The 22,730-nt window shown below is 35.5% G+C and overlaps 3 protein-coding genes across 3 annotated transcripts; 2 read left to right on the top strand and 1 right to left on the bottom strand.

The window, feature by feature from the left end:
* Positions 1 to 8,944: 8,944 nt before the first annotated feature.
* LOC135073861 (cytochrome b5-related protein-like) lies at positions 8,945 to 20,333 on the bottom strand. Its single transcript, XM_063968083.1, has 5 exons — positions 20,011 to 20,333; positions 14,228 to 14,631; positions 11,528 to 11,716; positions 10,202 to 10,432; positions 8,945 to 9,774 (listed from the first exon to the last, which is right to left on the bottom strand). The coding sequence occupies exons 1-5, from the start codon at positions 20,263 to 20,265 to the stop codon at positions 9,498 to 9,500; spliced, it is 1,356 nt and encodes a 451-aa protein (XP_063824153.1). The 5' UTR covers positions 20,266 to 20,333; the 3' UTR covers positions 8,945 to 9,497.
* Positions 15,111 to 16,642, top strand: LOC135073862 (putative nuclease HARBI1). Its single transcript, XM_063968084.1, has 5 exons — positions 15,111 to 15,396; positions 15,467 to 15,748; positions 15,903 to 16,290; positions 16,371 to 16,504; positions 16,594 to 16,642. Exons 1-4 carry the CDS (start codon positions 15,142 to 15,144, stop codon positions 16,499 to 16,501), a joined length of 1,056 nt encoding a protein of 351 aa, XP_063824154.1. The 5' UTR covers positions 15,111 to 15,141; the 3' UTR covers positions 16,502 to 16,504; positions 16,594 to 16,642.
* Positions 20,334 to 20,656: 323 nt separating the features above from the next.
* On the top strand, positions 20,657 to 22,433 carry LOC135074169 (putative nuclease HARBI1). Its single transcript, XM_063968473.1, has 5 exons — positions 20,657 to 21,187; positions 21,258 to 21,539; positions 21,694 to 22,081; positions 22,162 to 22,295; positions 22,385 to 22,433. The coding sequence occupies exons 1-4, from the start codon at positions 20,933 to 20,935 to the stop codon at positions 22,290 to 22,292; spliced, it is 1,056 nt and encodes a 351-aa protein (XP_063824543.1). The 5' UTR covers positions 20,657 to 20,932; the 3' UTR covers positions 22,293 to 22,295; positions 22,385 to 22,433.
* Positions 22,434 to 22,730: the final 297 nt, after the last annotated feature.

Here is a 22,730-nt window from a genome sequence, read left to right as displayed (position 1 = left end):
TGAACGTGACGAGTTGCTTTTTGGTGCTGGCTTGCCAGAAAAAATCAAAGCTTCAAAAGCCATCGAAAAGCAAGGATCCCAAATTAAGAAACCAGACAACAAGACGAATCCAGGTACATCGGCTTCACGTACGACAAGGCCTCAGGGAAACTGGAGAGGCCCCTCTCGCTCGACGCCGAACAGGGGGGGGCGCGGAGGTTCCAGGAAACCTTACACGAATCAGAAACCTGCGACGCAACAGACCAGCTTCAACCCATCGAGAGTTTGGAACAAACCTCCCCGTGCAGGCCCTCGGACATAGAGGTACACGCCGGTAGATTGCAATATTTCTATAGTTGTTGGTGTAATATAACTGACAATAGACTTGTCTTAAATTGGATTCGAGATGGTTACCCAATACCATTTTGTAAAAAGGTAAATATGGTGGCGGACAGGCATCGTAACTGGCTACCGAAAGAAAAGACTGAGATGTCCAAAGCTATTCAAAAATTACTCCATCTTGGGGCCATTACTGAATGTAAACCATCTCGAAATCAATATTTATCGGACATTTTCCTAGCTCCGAAACCTAATGGAGATAGTCGATTTATTTTGAATTTAAAATCGTTGAACAAATCCATACAAAAAACACATTTTAAAATGGAAGATTATAGGACGGTTTCTCTTTTAATTTCACATGGTTGTTTCATGGCCACAATAGACCTGAAGGAATCATATTTATTAGTTCCGATTAATCCCAAGCATAAAAAGTACTTAAGATTCCAATTCGAGGATAATAACATGCAGACTATTACATACGAGTTTAATGCAATGCCTTATGGTCTCTCTGCCGCACCTAGAACTTTCACAAAAATTATGAAAGTGGTTGTAGGTTATCTTAGAAATCGAGGTTTTAAATCGGTTATATACCTAGATGACATCTTGTGCATTGGTTCCAGTTATCAGGAGTGCCTAAACAACGTAACAGAGACCCGAAAACTTCTAGAATGCTTAGGGTTTGTCATTAATTATGACAAAAGTCATCTTAATCCCGTTAACAAATGTAAATATTTAGGCTTTGTTTTTGACTCTATTGAAATGTCCCTCAGTTTACCCAGCGAAAAGCAAAAACATATTTTTACTCTCGTCCAAAAATTCCTGACCCTACCTCGATGCTCCATCCAAGAATTTGCACAGTTGATTGGAGTGCTGATAGCAGCATGTCCAGCTGTTAACTATAGCTGGATGTATACTAAATTACTGGAAAGGGAGAAACATTTAGCGTTACTCAAAAACCATAATAACTACGGTGCAAAATTTACACCCACGGCTGAAATATTGCCAGATCTTACTTGGTGGGCCAACAATATTTTTACTTATAAAAATCAATTGGAAAAACCTACATTTGTATTAGAAATATTTTCTGATGCATCTAGGCAGGGTTGGGGAGCCTTTTGTAATGACACTCGGACAGGGGGTAAATGGAAGGTAGACGAGCTGAAATTTCACATAAATTATTTGGAACTCAAGGCAGCATTCCTTGCATTGAAAACATTTGCCCGAGAAATGTGCGAATGCGCTATTTTGTTACGTTGTGACAATGTCACAGCTATCAGTTACATAAATCGAATGGGAGGAATTCAATTCCCCCATTTAAATGAAATTACCAGAGATATCTGGCAGTGGTGCGAGAAGCGAAAAATATGGCTGTATGCATCATATATTAATACAAAAGACAATATAGAAGCAGATCAAGAATCGCGTAACAAAAATGTGGATACAGAATTAGAAATTTCCAGTGCAATGTTTCAGAAAATTATTAATAATCTAGGAAAACCTGACATAGATCTTTTCGCTTCTCGCGCCAATGCCAAGTGTGAAAAGTATATATCTTGGATGCGGGACCCAGATTCATTTAAGGTGGATGCATTTACCCTAGATTGGCATCCTTACTTTTTTTACGCCTTCCCCCCATTTACCCTAATACCAAAGTGCCTTCAAAAGATTAGGACGGACAGAGCAGAAGGCATACTTGTTTTCCCCTTTTGGCCCTCTCAACCATGGTTCCCATTCTTAAGGGACATGTGTAAATCAGAAATTATTTATTTCGATGCAAATGACCACATAGTAAATTTCTTTTGCAGGAGAAGGCAACAGCTCAAACTTACCCTGGGTGTCGCGAGGCTCTCCGGGAGTCTTTTCTAAGAAAAGGAACCCCGGAGGAAGCATTAGAAATAATGTTATCTTCGCTAGCTCAAAATACTGTTGTACAGTATAGCTGCACATATAAATTATGGTGGCCATTTTGCATAGGTTTAGATTTAGATCCATACAACACTTGTTCCGAATCAGTGATTTTGTCATTCCTTACAAACCTTTATAATCAGGGTGCGGCATACGGTTCCCTTAACAGCCACAGAGCTGCATTAGGTTTATTACTAAATTGTGATATTGGAAATTATAAATTAATTACGAGATTTTTTAAAGGAGTTTACAAGCTTCGGCCAACTCATCCCAAATATGTAGGCACATGGGACCCCCAAATTGTGCTTAGTCATATAGCGCATTGGAAGCCCCATAGTGAGATTTCCATTGAAAAATTGACAAAAAAAGTCACTATTCTTTTAGCACTGTGTACAGCGCATAGAGCACAAACATTTTCTTTGATCAAAATAAAAAATATAAAAATCGGTAACAATGATATTAAAATATTTATTTCTGACATAATTAAAACTTCTCGCGCAGGACGAGCACAGCCATTGTTGATTCTTCCTTTTTTTCGTGAAAACGAGGATATATGTCCAGCAACTGCTATCAAAGATTATTTATCTAGAACGGAACAAGTAAGAACTAACGCTAACGATAATTTGTTGCTGACATTCAAACCACCGTACCGACCAGCGACGAGTCAGACGATCGCGCGATGGGTGAAACAAGTCCTAGCGGCGAGTGGAGTAGATGTGGCGATATTTAACGCGCATAGCACGCGGCATGCCGCCACATCTGCGGCCAAAAGCGCGGGCGTCTCACTCGACGTGATACGGAAAACGGCGGGTTGGACATCAACATCGGAGACATTTGCTAGGTTCTATGATAGACCACTAGTAAACAATGAAATTTTTGCTAGATCGGTTTGTTTACAAGATCAGTCCCCTTAGTTGTTCCGTTCTCATACTAAAAATGAACTAGGTGTGTACTATTGCCTTTTTGGTTGTTTCGAATTAGTCAAGATACGAATATTAATTTAGCATTAATATGAATTGTTAATACATATAAAATTATTTACAATAATCATAATAAAATTATTATTGTCATATTACATTATTTTATTTAAACTCTTTGGGGTTCGGTATAAGGTATACACAAAATTATTATCTTTAATAATATTTTGCTACTCGGCAAAACTTATCTCTAAACATCTACGTGTTATACTGACATATGTATTCTAAAATACATATAATATTTAGAACTATATCTTCGAATAAAGTGACGAAATAATAATACATGATCAAACGAACTTCCAAGTGAAGTTCGATCAGTATTATATGAGTCACTTTATTCGAAGATATAGAAAAGGGTCCCACCCGATTCCCTGCCCATCTAAGTTTTGCCGAATCCGGAGAAACTCTGAAGAATGAAGTAAAGATGGCGCGATGCAGGGAGCGGGGCGCTAGGGATACCAGTGTAGAAATTGATTTTATTTTCTAATCGATATATCGAATACCGTTAAATCTGAAAAGTGTGCGAATGGTTGCTCAAGCAATAAAAGGACTTCTACGTGTTATACTGACATATGTATTCTAAAATACATATAATATTTAGAACTATATCTTCGAATAAAGTGACTCATATAATACTGATCGAACTTCACTTGGAAGTTCGTTTGATCATGTATTATGTTTACAAAACAGCAATGTGTTAATTACCTAAGTAAGTAAATTATGTAAACCTTTCTGCTACGTATAGGCTTTGATCCTAAGCTTCGCCATCAATGAAACCCAACCAGTGAAGTTTGAATAGTCTCGTGGGATAACTACTCGTAGTTGTCTTGATTTATATAAGAAATCTCATAAAAATAATAGAATTCTAAGTTTTAGTTTAGTTTTGAAGAAGACCTGACATTTATGGTCTGTTAACTATTGGCTAGCAACATCTGCTATAGCAAAATCACAGCAAAGCACCGAAGTTTATTTTTCGCGACAAAATCAGTAAAAAAATCTACTCAGAAAGCAAATACTTCACCTGTTCACAATCCTTCTTAATCCAATACACATACATACAAAGTTCCTCTCTTCTAATTAAAAAGAAAAGATCCTAAGTCGTTCATGAATTCTCATGATGAGGACGTAATACTCTCTCGAGGTGCGAGCACGCTTAACGAAATTGCAAAGGTTGCACATTAACAAGAAATATAGAGAGGAGATGTCGTTGTTTTACAAGTAATTAGATTGTTTTCGGGAAATTCGAATCGGATATAAGCCACTCAGCTCGTGTGAAGGGAATAGACAATTTTCGTGAGAGCCGATTCCCTGCGATGTTGAGATAAGTCCGCACCTGTATTACGTGACGCGAACGTTTCCGAATCTCGGCCATGTTTGACCAAGTTCGTCCGTATTGCGAAGAAACTGGCAAACTTGACGACGATTATCGCTTGGCTGTTCGCGATGTTAGTCACGTAATAGCTCCTTTGGGCACTTACCGTCGGGCAATCTGCGAACCCCGCAACGTTGGCAAATTGTTTAGAATTATAACACCAAGCGGAGTTTAGGAATAACGGAGATAAACGTAATTAAGCCGCCTGCAGATTTATCGTAATCGCCGCTTACATTGTGTTAAGCCTCATTAATTGTAAATGATTTCCATTTTGTAATTTTAATTAAAATGCTAACAAGTCTGCAGATTTAAAATATTTACCGGGCAAAGTTTTTCTTTGATCTGCGAATAAACGGTGTTACACTTTGGTGAATCGCGTGGACCCCGAGATATTTTTGCTGAGCTATTTTTTCACCAATTAATTCACGTAAGCTGCTTTTATTGCATTTATTCATATTTTACACTGAAAATTATAATGTTGAATGTCTTTTTTCACATGAATTCGAAATGCTTAGTATTATTTTGCACAACATAAATTGTACTGTTAACGACAAACATTTCCAATACACTAATTCCGTTCCATTTGAACACGAAGGGTCAGCAAAATACGACTATTTAAATTAGCTGAAACAAAACGATGCAATACGCTTATTGGCGAATTTGCCGACTGGCAACACTAGCACGCATGTGTTGCCACCGCTAAAATTTATGCTCCGTGGATTTTTACATAGCTGATAAGCGTGCTGAAATTGCGGACCGGGTGTGACATATTGACAATCACAGCAATTAATTTATCAGCCCCGATGATATCATTTCACCCGACCTATTAAATGATATTAGTGGTAATTAATTCAAACCAGACTCCTAGTGGATATTATGTTACAGTACCTACCTATTCAGTGAATTTACGGATTATTTTAATAAATCTTATTACGACTGCCTCATCTATAGGCTATTGACAGAATCATTATTTTTGGTTTCTCATCTGAAGAATAAAATAAATTAAAGATGCCTAATAGAGGACTGGTTATTGGATTTTTAATGGTTGTTCAGATCCGTAGGAGAACCAGAGTGACTGACATAGCCCGCAGAATCGCTAAAATCAAGTGGCAGTGGGCGGGGCACATAGCTCGGAGGGCTGATGGCCGCTGGGGCAGGAAAGTTCTTGAGTGGCCGCGAGCCGGAAGACGTAGCGTGGGCAGGCCTCCCACTAGGTGGACCGACGATCTGGTGAAGGTCACGGGAGGCGCCTGGATGCGAGCGGCGCAGGACCAGTCTTTGTGGAAATCTTTGGGGGAGGCCTTTGCCCAGCAGTGGACGTCTTTCGGCTGAAACGAACGAACGAACAAACAAATGGTTGTTACAAAAGTTGGCATAAATATAAATAATTATGAGGAGGTCAAAAGTGGCTCCAAAATTCCAAATGGTTCGTGTAAGGTACGGTCAAGTCGCCAGTTCTGTTACTTGAACTTGGTTTAACACGCTACCGCGTGTCTAGATATATTGTATTTACAGGAACTCATTAATATATAATCATTGGTACGTTTATAAATGTATACTTCTGTTGATTTTGTTTTTGAATAAACATTTATTTTCCAATTACCTTGTTGTTCACTCGTTACGTCATTACCAATTTCAAATTAATTACATTTCAATCAAACATTCATTATTTTCCCTTTAAAAAAAAAACATTCACCGTTTGATTAAATTGTACCCGGTTAGATTAGAATGAACGATTTTTAAATGGATTTTTCCAGTAAAATGATAAAAAAATATTCAGCACAATCACAAAAAAGTGGCTTCGTTCAAAACGATCCTATCATAAAGGGGAGAATTATAAAAAGCACTTGGCTAAGTGCGGAAATGAAGACTTCAAAAAACAACTTCTACAAACGTTATTTCCAATATTTTCCTTAAACAGAATCTCACTTCTGGAGTCGGTATTGAGAAGACCACTCTGAATAAGTATAATATATATTTTTCCTTATAATACGAGTACCTTAATATTTTCTATTTGATGATGGATCTCGTCAGTCTTTTCTTTTCATTGTGTCATAATTATAAATCACCTTATTTTGTAAACTAAAGATGTCCACGTATTATTTCCTACGTTCTTATGATTATCGGTTTTTATGTGGAGTACATAACGTTTTTCTGGGACTAAAAACAAGATCCCTAGTCTCTAAGGATTAAAGGGCATGTTTCTGATTGACAGGCTATTTGTCAAATGCCAGGCCCATACCTGACTCTTCTAAGCCGGAGATCATGACTTTCTCTGCATAATACAAATAATATAAACATAAGTAATATCTATTTGCATGGGTCTAGATATTTTCTAGATATAAAGATGTATACTTTCATTTACCTACTCGTATTCGTTGTCTGAATCTACGCAGAGATTTTCTTGGTTTAGGATTCAATGGTGCTATGTAGAATCCAACATGTAGTTTTATTTTTAAAATAAAGCTTTATTTTTTATATCATTGACGATTAAAAAATGTCAGTAACATTGGAGTTTCCTTCCCTGTCACCGTCCAGTACCTTTTCAAAAGACCCTCGTTCGTTTGTAAAGATACATTCCTGGTCCGGCCTTTGATCTTTACTGACGTCGAGTGCTCAATACTGCATTCCATTAGTAAAATCCATCAGTTGAACGAAACCAATATTCGTTGCCTGCGCATACAGGTAACTTCGTTAACCATTCACCACTGTGGTTTTGTATGAGTTATACTATAGACATGTATAATTTCAGTTAATTGTACAGAGGCTCTAAGCATTATCTTATTAATTTAAATGCAACGGAATTATTATGAATCCTGATCATAATTTTATCTCGCTAAAGCACCAGAATTTGTTCTATGAATTTCATTCCAGAATGTTCTACGAGTAAATAACTTCACAAAAGCTGTAATAAGAATCCATAACTACTTCATGAGCATTCTCTCCAAATAGTTTTCTCGGCTGATTTGTTAATTTAGCAAAGTCTATTTGCTTAGCCCTCAAAAAGCCATGAACAAAGTGCAAGTGAAGTGCCGGTGGTTATAAAGGGAACAAAGGAGCTCTTTGTTGTTTACCGCTCACAATATAATGCCGCTTTTCATGTCAAACAGCCTGCGTTTAAAAATAAATGGCGGACCATAGCGAATCATTTTCATTTTAAAATTACACCTCGCTGTAATCCTTCTTTCTAAGCTTTCATACTATTATACAGACAATCCCAAAATAACAATGTTCTAATTATAAGCACGATCTTTATTAAAATAATATGACGATATGGTTGGTGTCTCACTTGCTCAATCGAAATCTGAGGAACGTGGGTTCGAACCCCGCCACCGCTGGACTATTGTGGTGAACTGGTGAACAGCATATATTTAGCATAGGTTTCACAAGAGGTTAACGGAATGACTACCTATTGCAATACAAATTAATTTTCATCTAACAAAACCCTGACTTGAGTTATACATCATTGAATCCACGACCTGTCGCTTGCTGAGCAACTGTATCTCTCAACATCAGGTGCGATTGCAGACAAATACTTGTCTTGTTCTGCATAAAAAAAACTGTTAGAATATCTTCACAGTTCTATTTATAAGCATTTAAATCATAATTTTGGCCAACAACTCATTGCTATACTGATTTAAAGGAAAGTATATTTTGAGATGGGAAATCTAAAAAACATGAAAAAATATTAAACCACTCGTTCCGGAAAATCTTTTGACATTCAAAATTGAGAATGATGATAAAAAGTAGGTAATAATAACGTCAGTAATTTTATTAAAATTCCAGGAGGGGAGGAAAATTTAATTTTGGTTACGTGTTTAATATCGCGATATTGTTAGAGATGTTTATCTAAATTCCAAGGTGACTCAATAACTCACACTTATATGGGAACGAATGGCCAATTTGTGGAGAATGAATGGCTCGATCCGAAGATACTGACTTGACACTGCACACTCAGACGGGCGTGCGCTAGTTTTATACCGAGGTAGAAGGTAGGCTCTTTAAGACTTTTGAACGACTTATTTTTAACAATTTCATGAACAATTTAATTTATGATTAAGTAGCGTTATTTGGCCAAACGATGGTGACAGTCTTTTACAGAATTTACTAGGTACTTATGATGACAATTTATTATTGCCTTTCAAAAAAGCTACAAAATTCCAGCTAAGCCAGCTAAGCTACTTATTCATAATTATTCTTATAGTCACCAAAATATGATGAGTAGGTAACCATATTGATAAGTTTTGATACTCACCTCATCTCGATATTATAACAAGAGTATTTTGGTAGGTACTGCCAATTTTCCCATAGCTTCCGCAGGCCGCTTCACTTAAAGTAAGATGGCCCATTGGAGGTCACAATAATGAGACAATAAAAATGATAGTCTCCTCCTTTATTGCGCTTTGCCAAATGTAGTTACGTAACAAAACCTTATTTCATGTGTATTATTTATCTAAATGACGTCACAACTTAACTCTATCTATTGAATTACATCGGGAGATACAACACTCGTAAATAAAGAACTTTCATTTCGCTAAAATAGTTTTGTATGATGTCTACAAATAAGTACGTAATGCATTATCTACTACAACTTTGTATATTCATGAAGAAGGCTTAAAGTTTACCTCTTAGGCTGAGTTGCACCACCAAACTTTGATCGTAACTAAGGATAACGATGACCGGTGATTTTTGTATGGAGTTTGTCGAATCCCATAAAAATACACCGTTTATTGTTATACCTAGTTACTGTTAAAGTAAGATGGTGCAATCCAGCCTTAATATTCATTTTGCTATAGCTCATGTTCTAGTATGAAAAATGTTAGTACGTGCATAACTACATACTTGATTGAATGATTTTCAACATCCAATAAAAAGACACAACAACATACAAATTCTAACTAAAAGGTGACAACACTGACAAATCTTCATTTTCTAGTTTTGAAATCCGTGCGCATGACCTCTTGAATTTGTCCCAGAACCATTTGGAACTGCGTGGACACCCTGTAGTTGGCTTGGAACTTCTCGCATAGTTCCACGAAGACCGGGTGTAAGTATCTCAGGATTGCGTGGTCGAGTGTAGGGAACATGTGGTGGAGTGCGTGGTCACCGAACAAAGTGACCACAGCGAATACACTGCCGTTTACGTCCTTTCTGTCTAGGAGAGCTTCGACTTGATGTTCTCCCCAATCCGGTGTTTCACTCCTGTGAAAAAAAGTATTATGTAGAGGTCCACTGTGCAGTCACATCTTATTTCCAAAGAATACATAATTTTATAATGTAAATGACGTGTGACATACTAGCGGTGTTTGTAACTCAATGACGACTGGCTGCGTTGAGTCTATAAATATCAAGAGTACGGAAGTGAGCACCTCAAATTAAACACACACAGGATTAGAAAAATATGTATATGTTATTAATAAATGACAGAAACTTAAGGGCAGCATTTTATCTCAGAATAAGTTCAACATCTTCAATAATTCTCTAACAACCTAATTTGGCTCTACAGAACCATATACAATGTAGTTGCAGCTTTTGTCCTGCAGTGGGAGTTACTCGTATGATAATATTATTAATTTATCTTAAGTCCAATTTCTTCATTTCATTTGTTCTAGATAATAAATTCCATTACCTTGGTTGGTCCCCATCTTTAATAGCGTCAGGGTGGTGATGAGCAGCATTGACTCCGATGCTGTAGAATATCAGGCTTCCAGTGCAGACTATCCAGGACCAAGTGTACAGGACATGGGGAACAGAAGTACCGCTGACTATCCACATACAGACAGGCAGGAGCAAGCCAAGGCCGTCGTGCCAGCGGTAGTGCTTTTTGAAGAAGCCTTTTCGAAGAAACACTGAGAAAAACCTGAAATGTGTAAACAATATTCAGCAGCAGAACTAATGATTTTGATACTAATAAACTAAGTACATCCTAATTCTAACTTGGCAACTAATTTTTGTGTCTCATATACCTACCAAAGCAATCAAGAGAAAATACATTAAAATTTAAATTTCACTAAGAATTAGACCTTCATCATGTTTAAGAAGTTTCCAGACCTGATAATCTTTGGACGAATTAAAATGTAAAATACTTATTTCAAGTCACATCAAATTCAGTTTTGTTTTACTAAAATTATTATGATTAGATTCACAAAACAGCCCACTACTTGATGTTGTTATTGTTGTTGTTGTTGTAGCGTTAACAGTATACAAACATATTTAAATCATATTCCTAGAACGAAAGCCTGGGCCTTTATAAACAGGCTAACTAAAACAATCGATTTCGTCGAAGGCAACTCATTCAGTTAGTCATATTTGTTACTATATTTTCTGGTTACTCGCTTGTTAGCCAACTGGTTTTTAAGTAAAAATAAACAATAGACCAAAGCTTCAGCCATCGCCAACGCGATCTGCACGCGTTGATTTGGCTGCAGCTTAAGCCTAGACGCAGACCATCGACTTTTCGTCGGCCGATAGTTTAGTGTGGCAGTTGGTTGTATGGAAGTGCGCACATTATGCCGACTCTATTTGGCCGATTCTTCATACAAATTAAAATCGGGCCCAACTATCGGCCAACTAAAAATCGGTTTCACCTTTTCTTCAGATAGTTCTCATCCAAGTGCTTGTATTTTAACTATTTTATTTTTATTATTGTATTTATTTGTTTTGGAAAACCAAGGTTTTAATAATCACAAGCTAAGCAACAGGTTAACCACTTATTAGGTAACGGATAATAAATAGGCTATCAGTAAACTATCAGCGAGTGGTGAAATAGACCCAAGACCCAATTTTCTATTTTTAAGTAATTGCAAAATTAATTTTCTTAGGCTGATTTTTGTTTGTAGTTTGACAGATTTTTAACGTTGTTAAAGTTAAGTAAGATGGTGAAACCCAGCCTTAATAGTTAATCTTACATCAAACTAATGTATTATGCTTTTGCACAATTAAAATATCACGTTACCTTTTAAAGAAGCTCAAAAAGAACACAAAGGGGAAAAATAGTAATTCGGTTATAAAGCCCAATTTGCCGTACAAAGGCTTATCCTTCCTTGGGTTGTAGAATAAAACCGGTTCCAGGGAGCTGATCTCCAAATCCATTAGAGTGTTTGTATAGAGATGGTGCGATATTACGTGGGACACTCGGAAATCTCTGAAAATAAGGCAATTATTTGACAAACATAATAATATTATTTTACCGTTTTCTTTGGAAGTTTCCATAAACAGAAATCTAATAATCTTTTCTCCTAAAATTGATTCTTTACAAATACAAATACAAATACAAATACAAATACAAATACAAATATCTTTATTTGCTTTAAATAGGGTATGTACACAGTGGTGATGTTATTGAGAATAATAAGACCTTTTCCTACTTAGCCATTTAAATATAGCATGCAAATCAGTAATAGTAATAATAGTAGACCAATTTGTAGACAATAATAATCTAATTTAACAAGCCACATGGATATCAAATACATCAAAATACAACAATCAGTCAATTAAACAAAATAAAATGTCAACAGTCAATTTAAATTCAATGTCACCAAGCATATAATCTATTAAAATAATTATGTCATAAATAATATTGATTAATTCATTTTATCTTTTAAAAATTCATCAACCGAATAGTAAGCTCTTTCCAATAGCCATCTTCGTAACATCGACCTGAAACGATTGAAAGGAAGGCTCTTCAAGTGATTTGGTACTTTGTTAAATATGGTTTTACACATGGAAAAGCAATTTTTTTGGAAACGTTTAGTTTTTGGTACCAACTCGAGTACTAGTTTATGAGGGTTTCTTAGGCTTCTATGGGTTTGGTCTTGGGATTGTGTGAAATAGTGACCATTCGATTTTACAAACATACTTACGAGGGTGGTCTGAAAAGTTTCCGACCTAACATAGATACAAGATTTTTTTTCTTAAAATTTATTTTTATTTTTCTACATAGTCTCATCCACAGTAATTAGTCGGCGCCAAAACTCGGATTTATTGCGCCTAAACTGCGCCAACAGAGCATTGGAAATGTTCGTTCGAACACGTCGTTGGTCTGGCGTTAGCAAACGCGGCACCCAACGCGCGGACAGCTTTCTCATGCCTAAATCTTGATTTAATATGTGAGAAACACGTTCTTTGGACATTTTCATTGCCTCTGCTATCTCTCTCACTTTAATTCGGCGGTCGTCTAACACCATTTGGTGAACTTTAGCGATGTTATCGTCAGTAGTTACAGTTTTTGGACGTCCCGAACGTTCATCATCTCCCAAGCTCTTACGGCCACGTTTAAATTCGGCTGCCCAAAATTTTACTGTGGTAAATGACGGTGAAGAGTCCCCGTACACAGAATCTAACTCATCTTTGATTTGCGTAGGGGTATTCCCTTTCAAAAACAAATATTTTAGACGAGTATCGAGCACTCGATTTTTTCCATTTTCACAAAAATACTCACATCGACTCACTCAAACGACTTTCAAATAAAAACCGCGCGTCAAAAATGGCTGAAATTTTGAAGTGTTGCTGTCAAAAGATGCACAATTACATTCCCTGACTTTAATTGATGTATGCTGCCATCTTCACGTTGAGGTCGGAAACTTTTCAGACCACCCTCGTACATCTAAAATATACAGGCAAGGCAGTGTTAAAATTCCCAGAGACTTAAAGTGAGGCTTGCATGACACATCAGGTTTAAGGTTGCAAATAGCCCTAATACACCTTTTCTGAGCAATAAATAATCTTTTGATGTCCGTACCATTACCCCAAATTAGTAGGCCATATCTCAGTATCGACTCTACATATGCAAAGTAAGCAGTAATAGCTGTATTCACACTTGCAATTTTTGTCAGTTTATACAGTGCATAGGAAAAGCTATTTACTTTATTGCAGAGTTTATCTATTTGTCCTTTCCAGGAGAGCTTTTCATCTACTATTAAGCCCAAGAATGTTGTACTTTCAGCATTTCGCAAAACTTGACCATTGATATTCAATTCTATAGATTCATTTTTGAAATTATTAAAATTAATGAGATAAGTTTTCGATAAATTAATTTTCAGATTATTTTTATTAAGCCATTCAATTATTAATGTCAGTGTTGCTATTATATCATTTTTATGTCGGTCTAACGAGGATTTTCTGTCGGTAGAAATTAGTACGGAAACATCATCAGCAAATATCTTTACATACTTAACTCGTACATGACATTTATTGTCCTCAGTCAATACTGACTATTTAAATAGTAGGAATGTAATTAGTATTTGTTACTGAAAAAACTCGCAGGAATATACGAGTAGCAGTTACGGTCTATCTACTGTTTCATATACCTTAATATTTAGTGGGTAAAACAGCTTCAGAACATTTCCCAGAAATATTGGTACAAGGAATTACACGTACTAAAGCTTGTATTTCAACTAACAAAACTGAACTAGATTGTAATATGATAACTATATGGTAAGGTAGTAATAATTAAACCTTACTGCCGTACCCAGAGAGTGGTTGCATGCATTGTTGGACCTAGTTCTCAGTTTCGACTGTCTGATTTAAACACTATTTCCATTAATGCTATAATTAATTACGTAATAGTATAAACTTACGTACACAAATATTATTTTTTAACCTTGCTCCAGATTCGATTTTAAAATAAGTAATCAACAGAAAACTTCATAAATACCTGTACGACCACATGCTCATGTTGAACAAATACATCCTCCAATTCGTTCTCCTATGAATATAGTTATGACACGCTACTGTCAGGAGCGCAAGATTTACAGATGCGAAAATGTACCAAACATGGGCTACATAGTAATTTTTCACCCACGCTGCCATTGCAGAGCTGCATAATAGCGATACAAATAATGCATCTGTTATTCTGTCCGCAGCTTTGGATACATCTTTGGGAATATTCTTCAGTTCTTCGAACACAGCTCGCTTCAACGTCTTGTAGAAGCCATCTTCCTTGAACGTAAAGGGAGAGTTTCTTGGTGTAGTTGCGTCTCGGATGTAAAATTTGTCCAGGAGTTGAGCTGTAGTCGGGTTTAAGTGATGCGCTTCGAAAGCTTCTGTTATGTCTGTACCCTATAAAACATATATCGTTAAGTTAATAATACGAGTAGGTCTTATAATGAAGAACGCCACTAATCATGAAGATTATTTGAATAATTTATTTATTTTTTTAGCATGTAGTATCCATACTTCTTTGACGACCTTGATTTTATTTATCGTGTATTTTTACATTACGTTGCAGTATCAAAAAGACAGTTTAATTAGTGCCTTGTTCAATAAAGTTCACCTTATGCTAATTAACATGAACTTAAAGATTAAACGGTCTTATTCATAATCATTTTTCACATTTTATCAAATGCTTATTAGAGGTTTATAAAACGTTTGATAAAAATTGTTATTCATAATCGTCATTTAGCGCTAAAATCCTCTTATATGTTAATATATGTTAATAATATATGTTAATATGTTTAAAGCTCTAATAAACCTATTTTAACCTAACTTTTATAAATGTCATTTCATATGAATGTCACTTCGTTGGTTTATTTATTCAAAATATCCTTGCTGTGATCCTTGCTTGTGAAAATGAATGCTATAAATGCAATTGTGCATTTAGCCAATAATGCCGACCCAGCGCGACGTAGAAAGCTCTACCGCCAACGAAGCAACCCATTCGATTTGCGGGACCTAAATTTTAAAATAAAATATAGGTTCAATAAGGACACAGTGCGCACCATCATAGATTTGGTGGAAGATGATCTGGTTCAGAGCGCTAGAGGTGGTGGCACGTGTCCTGAACTGCAAGTTTTAGTGGCCATAAGATGTTGGGGACGTCGTGAGGTAAGCACAAAAAAGTGTTTTATTTTATCCCTTTGTCGTGGCTGCTATAATTATTTTCATACATTTTCAGGTACAAGATGATGCTGGTGACCTCCATGGCCTAAGTCAGCCGACAGTGAGCCGGATATGCGCCAGAGTCGCGCATGCAATCGCGAATAAGGCAAATTCCTTCATCAAAATGCCTATCACTATAGGAGAGCAGGAAAGAATTAGTGCCAAATTTAGAGCAATTAAAAATTTTCCTGGGGTGATAGGAGCCATAGATTGCACCCACATTAAAATTAAAAAAACCGGAGGTGACATGGCCCAGTACTATATTAATAGAAAAGGCTATTATTCCCTGAATGTTCAGGTAAAATATATTTTGATTTTATACAGTTTACAACAGAGAAAGATTTGTTTTAATAATGTCTATAATTTTTACTTTGTATGATCTAAATTTTAGCAACATTCAACACTATATTATTGGATGGATTACCTACAGGATACTGTTTTTTTTATTTTAGGTTGTCTGTGATGCTGACCTCAAAATAATGGATATAGTGGCTAGATGGCGAGGCAGTACACATGACAGTCGAATTTTTATGGAGAGCAATATAAAACAACGATTTGAGGATAGGCAGTTTAGAGGACGCCTTATTGGCGATTCGGGCTACCCTCTTCTGCCATATCTATTTACACCTATTTTAAGGCCTAGTCGTCCAGAAGAAGAAGCATACAATAATGCTCACATCTCAACTAGGAACACTGTTGAAAGGTGTTTTGGGGTGTGGAAGCAGCGGTTCCAATGCCTACTCCATGGCTTACCAGTAAGCCTCCAAAATGGAAAAGCTGTGATCATAGCATTGGCTGTATTACATAATATAGCCATTGATATGAATGACACATTGTTAGGTAAATGTTATCAATTTGACTGTACATAAGGAATACAAATCTTTATGACAAAATGTTGACAAATTCATAATATTTTTCAGAACAACATATGGAGCAGGTCCCTGTAACTCCGCAACTTTCGACGGAGAACAGTGTTCACGACAACCGACCTTCATTGTTGAGGCGTAGGTCGCAGTTGATACTACAAAATTTTATAAATCAACATTTTTGAATGGTACTAAAATACATTTTGATAAATTCCAACGATTTATTTTTATGTAATGTCATTTGAGTTCATGAAAATGTTGTATTTTAATTTTTCAGATACTGTTCCTGGCATCTTAATGAAAATAAAAAGAATATTTGATTGAAAAATACCTGTATTTCAATTTTCAGTCCAATTTGTTACTATCACAAAAACAAAACCTGTAGTTCTCTTTAAAAAAGCAATTATTCTGCAAAAATTCAAAACAAATTACTTTATATCACTAATTTAAGTACAATTAGTTTCAAAAAACTTACTTATTAAAAATCACAGTTCAATTCTTTAAAACAAAGAAATTGCTTAAGTATAAACGTTTCTATTCGGAGGTTATCAACCTTCTACATTTAAAACAAAATAACCATAATTTACACTATTATTATAAAGGCGAATGTTTGTGACTAGGCATATGTGTATTTACTTTATATCACTAATTTAAGTACAATTATTAAACTTACTTACTAAAAATCACAGTTCAATTCTTATAAACAAATAAATTGCTAAAACAGATAGATTATATAGTCTCGAATAACATATAGGCTTCTTTTTATCCTGGAAAAATGCACAGATCCTGTAGGTTACAGAAATAGTAGTCTACGCAGGCGGAGTCGTGGGCAACAGCTAGTTAATAGTAATCTCAAACTCTTATTAAGTTATGACTAGTAAACATATTCATAGCCGTCTAAATATATTGCAGAAACACAATCAAAATGCGGATTGGAACTGCATAAAATACAAATTAAAAACAAACAGAAGTAAGGGAGGAACTAACTTATTATTTAGAATCTGTTAGTACTTGAAAAACTTTAACATCAAAAGACTTATTATTCTTTATTAATGTGAGTGTAATATTTAAGTTTTTCCTGTAATAATTGATGCTCAAGATCCAAGTTTCTCCCTTTCTTCCGTTCGTTTTCCATTTGAACTTCATGCAGTTCAATCCGGCATTTTGATTCTGTTTCTGCAATTTCGGAAATCCTAACTTTGCTTAAATCAATTAAGCCTTCTTTGTTTAACAGTTTCCTTTTTTTTTTGATTGCTGGTGCTTTAAAATTAGGTTTTGCTTTATTTTCTTTTGCCTCTACTTTTTTATTTTCTTTATCTTCCAATATGCCTCTAGTAGTACAAGCATGTGTATCTTCTATTTCTTCATCAAGTACCACCAATTCATATTGGATTTCTTCATTATTTATCAATTCCTGATCTTGCGTATTTTGAGTTGATTCCTCCTCTTGAATGTTAATTAATTCACTTTTATTTGAGTCCGAGTCAAATCTGTTAACATCGACTACAAATTCATTGGGCAACCAAGATGCTATATCATCAGCCCTATCGTCAGGCACTGATAATGGTGGACCACCGCCAGTTTTAATTTGAGCCTGCCTAGCAATGGTCTTGTCTTTCTTCGCACTGATTTTTATGAGGCTCCATTGCGATTTTAACTGGGTAATGGAGCGGTTCATACCAGCGCACATTGAATTAAACCTGAAAAAGAAATGACAGGATTTTGAATTACAGGTAAAGGCAAAATTTTATATTGAAGGCAGAAATCAAAAGATGTACCAACGTTGTTTGTAAATCAGCCCAAGCCGCAACCTTCCGTTTATTCGTGTTAGTGTCTGTATTTTTATTTTCGATTGCATTTACTCTTTCTTTCACCAACTCTTTCAGCAAATACTGAAAAGCAAACACTAGGCGTCAAACATAAATAAAACCATGCTACAAAAATTAGTAGGCACTTTATCAGGCTAAAAATAAGTACTACCTTATCTTCCTCCAACCAGTTTTCTGATCGTTGCCTTTTAGGCGGTCTGTTCTCCTTCGTCATGGACATAATTAGTATCCGATGTAACTAGCCGGGTCGTCGTAAGAGCTTATTGCAGAGTACAGGGTAAGAGGTACAGAATCCAGAACATACAATCCCAAGTTTTATAAAAGTTTGATAAAACTTGGGAGTTGATCGAAAAAACCGAAAACTTTATTAAATTTTCGTGCCAAATGTCAATGTCAGTAAGTAAAACGTCACAGCTGCCAATTTTTTGTTTTTTTTTTCTGCGATTTGTCTATGATTTTACATGGTCCATCAAGTTAAATCACCAAAAAAGCTGTTTTCGTTCATTCTTTTTGTATAGTCTGTGGAAAGAAAATATTAAACTCTGTTTTAGCTATCAAAGGTTTATAAACGATTATGAATAACGTTTTTTATCAGAGGTTTATAAGAGTGTTTTAAGCCTATCAAACGTTTTAGCTAATGTAGGTTTTAAACCTATATTAGCATTTTATTATGAATAAGACCGTAAATGACTAAAAAAGAAACACGATAAACAAAACATAAATAAATATCCTTGGACATTTTACACTGCGCTTCTAGTCCCAAACTAAGCAAAGCTTGTACTATGGGTACTGGACAACGGATATAAACATACTTAAATACTTTTTTTTGTAAATACATACATAATATTATACATAATTAATATGTATGTATTTACAAAAAAAAAGTATTTATGTTTTGTTTAAATATAACATAGAACTATGTATTACAACATTTCAGAAAAGGCGCAATGACTAGTAAAGTCGATAACCCTTGGGGAAAATCCACTGCTCATTTGCAATGCCTTTGATGGTCGGCTTCTAACACTTTCTGGAGTAATATTTATGTCAAAATTGATATCTTTGAGATTTAATATTACTAAAGCAAGAGTAATTTAAACCACTGCATTTTGGACTGTAATTATGTGTGTTTAATTTTACCTCGAAATATTCCTTTTACTTAATTTTATTTATTTTTATTTTATTAATTACTTACTGGCCTAGGGGGGGGGGGCTATGTTCAGCAGTGGACGTCCTATAGCTGAAATGATGACCATGATGATGAATTGCTTACTTAGGTACCTCTCCTACGATATACATCGCACACAAAAATTCAAATATTTGGTAGATAATAATAAGCTATCTTAGTCAAAACTTTCATAAGTTACATAATATCAATCATTATCATCATCATTTCAGTCACAGGCCACTGCTGAATGTCTCTCCCAATGATTGCCATATTGACCAGTTGTTAGCGGCCTGCATCCACATAACTTATCAATAATAATATATTAAAGGATTTTTTTATTTTTTTTTTATAAATGATCTTTTGTTATGCCTTGCAAAAGGTGCTATTGGATTACTCCAGTTGCAAGACGGTGTGCTATTTTTTGGATATAGGTTGGATTACATTTCTATTTGTTGAATTCTTTTAGGTGATTTACAATATAGGTGATGAATTTTTGAAAGCTTTTGATGGTCTCTTCTTTTTTAATTAAATCTGTAAGATTGTATGGTTCGACATTGAGCATGGAGGAAGTAATTTCGTGATTTTGTCGTTGTATTACAAATCGGGGACATTGTGTTAATAGGTGCTTCCACGTTTGTAGGTTTGGTCGTTTAGGACCAGTTTCAGAACATATAAATAATAGCATGAAAGTGCCACTTACCTGGGTAAGCTCCAACCACTCCTCGCCCCCCGGGTGTCGTTTCATAAAGCTAGTAAAATCGTATAATTTATCGTAAACTCGCCATAGCCCTTCAGCGCCATCGTCCATGGCTTTTCCAGCTAACCACGTAACAGGGTCCTTTGAAATATCATCTCTTAGAGAAGGATACTTCAGCTGAGGAAAGGTCACGTGTGTTTTCTTCTCTTCTGCCCTTTTTTGAGCCAATTCCACCCATTCCGACTCTTTCGGAGCCATCCTTAAAATTTAAGAGCAACGCTTAGACTATCTTACGAGTACTTCTACGCTATCAAAGAAACATACTAAGCGATTGTATATAATTGACCAATAGTTAATCATGCTTATCTTTGTGCATTGTAAACAAGTTGATGAGATTTAAAGTTAGGGGTGGTTCTCACTCTTTTAATTATCAGGGCAGTTAAACTATTTTCTGTTTTACGTTAATTAGTGTCGGTATTGTAACGTCAATGTACAAATGACACAGTAGGTACCGCCTTCAGGTAAATACTCGTATACTACCCGTTCGCGCTAAGTTTGTTAGTGATTAAACGCAATTAAGTGTTTTATTTTACGCAAATACACAATTTTTATCAATATTAATAAATAAAAAATATTTTCAATAAAGTTTGCTAAAGTTATACGGTCTTATTCATAATCATTTTTCACATTTTATCAAATGCTTATTAGAGGTTTATAAAACGTTTGATAAAAATTGTTATTCATAATCGTCATTTAGCGCTAAAATCCTCTTATAACTGTGTGATAAGTTATCGAGAGCTCGGGCCTTGTTTAAAGCTCTAATAAACCTATTTTAACCTAACTTTTATAAATGTCATTTCATATGAATGTCACTTCGTTGGTTTATTTATTCAAAATATCCTTGCTGTGATCCTTGCTTGTGAAAATGAATGCTATAAATGCAATTGTGCATTTAGCCAATAATGCCGACCCAGCGCGACGTAGAAAGCTCTACCGCCAACGAAGCAACCCATTCGATTTGCGGGACCTAAATTTTAAAATAAAATATAGGTTCAATAAGGACACAGTGCGCACCATCATAGATTTGGTGGAAGATGATCTGGTTCAGAGCGCTAGAGGTGGTGGCACGTGTCCTGAACTGCAAGTTTTAGTGGCCATAAGATGTTGGGGACGTCGTGAGGTAAGCACAAAAAAGTGTTTTATTTTATCCCTTTGTCGTGGCTGCTATAATTATTTTCATACATTTTCAGGTACAAGATGATGCTGGTGACCTCCATGGCCTAAGTCAGCCGACAGTGAGCCGGATATGCGCCAGAGTCGCGCATGCAATCGCGAATAAGGCAAATTCCTTCATCAAAATGCCTATCACTATAGGAGAGCAGGAAAGAATTAGTGCCAAATTTAGAGCAATTAAAAATTTTCCTGGGGTGATAGGAGCCATAGATTGCACCCACATTAAAATTAAAAAAACCGGAGGTGACATGGCCCAGTACTATATTAATAGAAAAGGCTATTATTCCCTGAATGTTCAGGTAAAATATATTTTGATTTTATACAGTTTACAACAGAGAAAGATTTGTTTTAATAATGTCTATAATTTTTACTTTGTATGATCTAAATTTTAGCAACATTCAACACTATATTATTGGATGGATTACCTACAGGATACTGTTTTTTTTATTTTAGGTTGTCTGTGATGCTGACCTCAAAATAATGGATATAGTGGCTAGATGGCGAGGCAGTACACATGACAGTCGAATTTTTATGGAGAGCAATATAAAACAACGATTTGAGGATAGGCAGTTTAGAGGACGCCTTATTGGCGATTCGGGCTACCCTCTTCTGCCATATCTATTTACACCTATTTTAAGGCCTAGTCGTCCAGAAGAAGAAGCATACAATAATGCTCACATCTCAACTAGGAACACTGTTGAAAGGTGTTTTGGGGTGTGGAAGCAGCGGTTCCAATGCCTACTCCATGGCTTACCAGTAAGCCTCCAAAATGGAAAAGCTGTGATCATAGCATTGGCTGTATTACATAATATAGCCATTGATATGAATGACACATTGTTAGGTAAATGTTATCAATTTGACTGTACATAAGGAATACAAATCTTTATGACAAAATGTTGACAAATTCATAATATTTTTCAGAACAACATATGGAGCAGGTCCCTGTAACTCCGCAACTTTCGACGGAGAACAGTGTTCACGACAACCGACCTTCATTGTTGAGGCGTAGGTCGCAGTTGATACTACAAAATTTTATAAATCAACATTTTTGAATGGTACTAAAATACATTTTGATAAATTCCAACGATTTACTTTTATGTAATGTCATTTGAGTTCATGAAAATGTTGTATTTTAATTTTTCAGATACTGTTCCTGGCATCTTAATGAAAATAAAAAGAATATTTGATTGAAAAATACCTGTATTTCAATTTTCAGTCCAATTTGTTACTATCACAAAAACAAAACCTGTAGTTCTCTTTAAAAAAGCAATTATTCTGCAAAAATTCAAAACAAATTACTTTATATCACTAATTTAAGTACAATTAGTTTCAACAAACTTACTTATTAAAAATCACAGTTCAATTCTTTAAAACAAAGAAATTGCTTAAGTATAAACGTTTCTATTCGGAGGTTATCAACCTTCTACATTTAAAACAAAATAACCATAATTTACACTATTATTATAAAGGCGAATGTTTGTGACTAGGCA

Source organism: Ostrinia nubilalis, chromosome 8 (genome assembly GCF_963855985.1).
Source record: "Ostrinia nubilalis chromosome 8, ilOstNubi1.1, whole genome shotgun sequence".
In the NCBI taxonomy this organism is placed as follows: domain Eukaryota; kingdom Metazoa; phylum Arthropoda; class Insecta; order Lepidoptera; family Crambidae; genus Ostrinia; species Ostrinia nubilalis.
The sequence above is the reverse complement of the archived record's forward strand: the minus strand, read 5'-3'. Positions and strand labels throughout refer to the sequence as shown.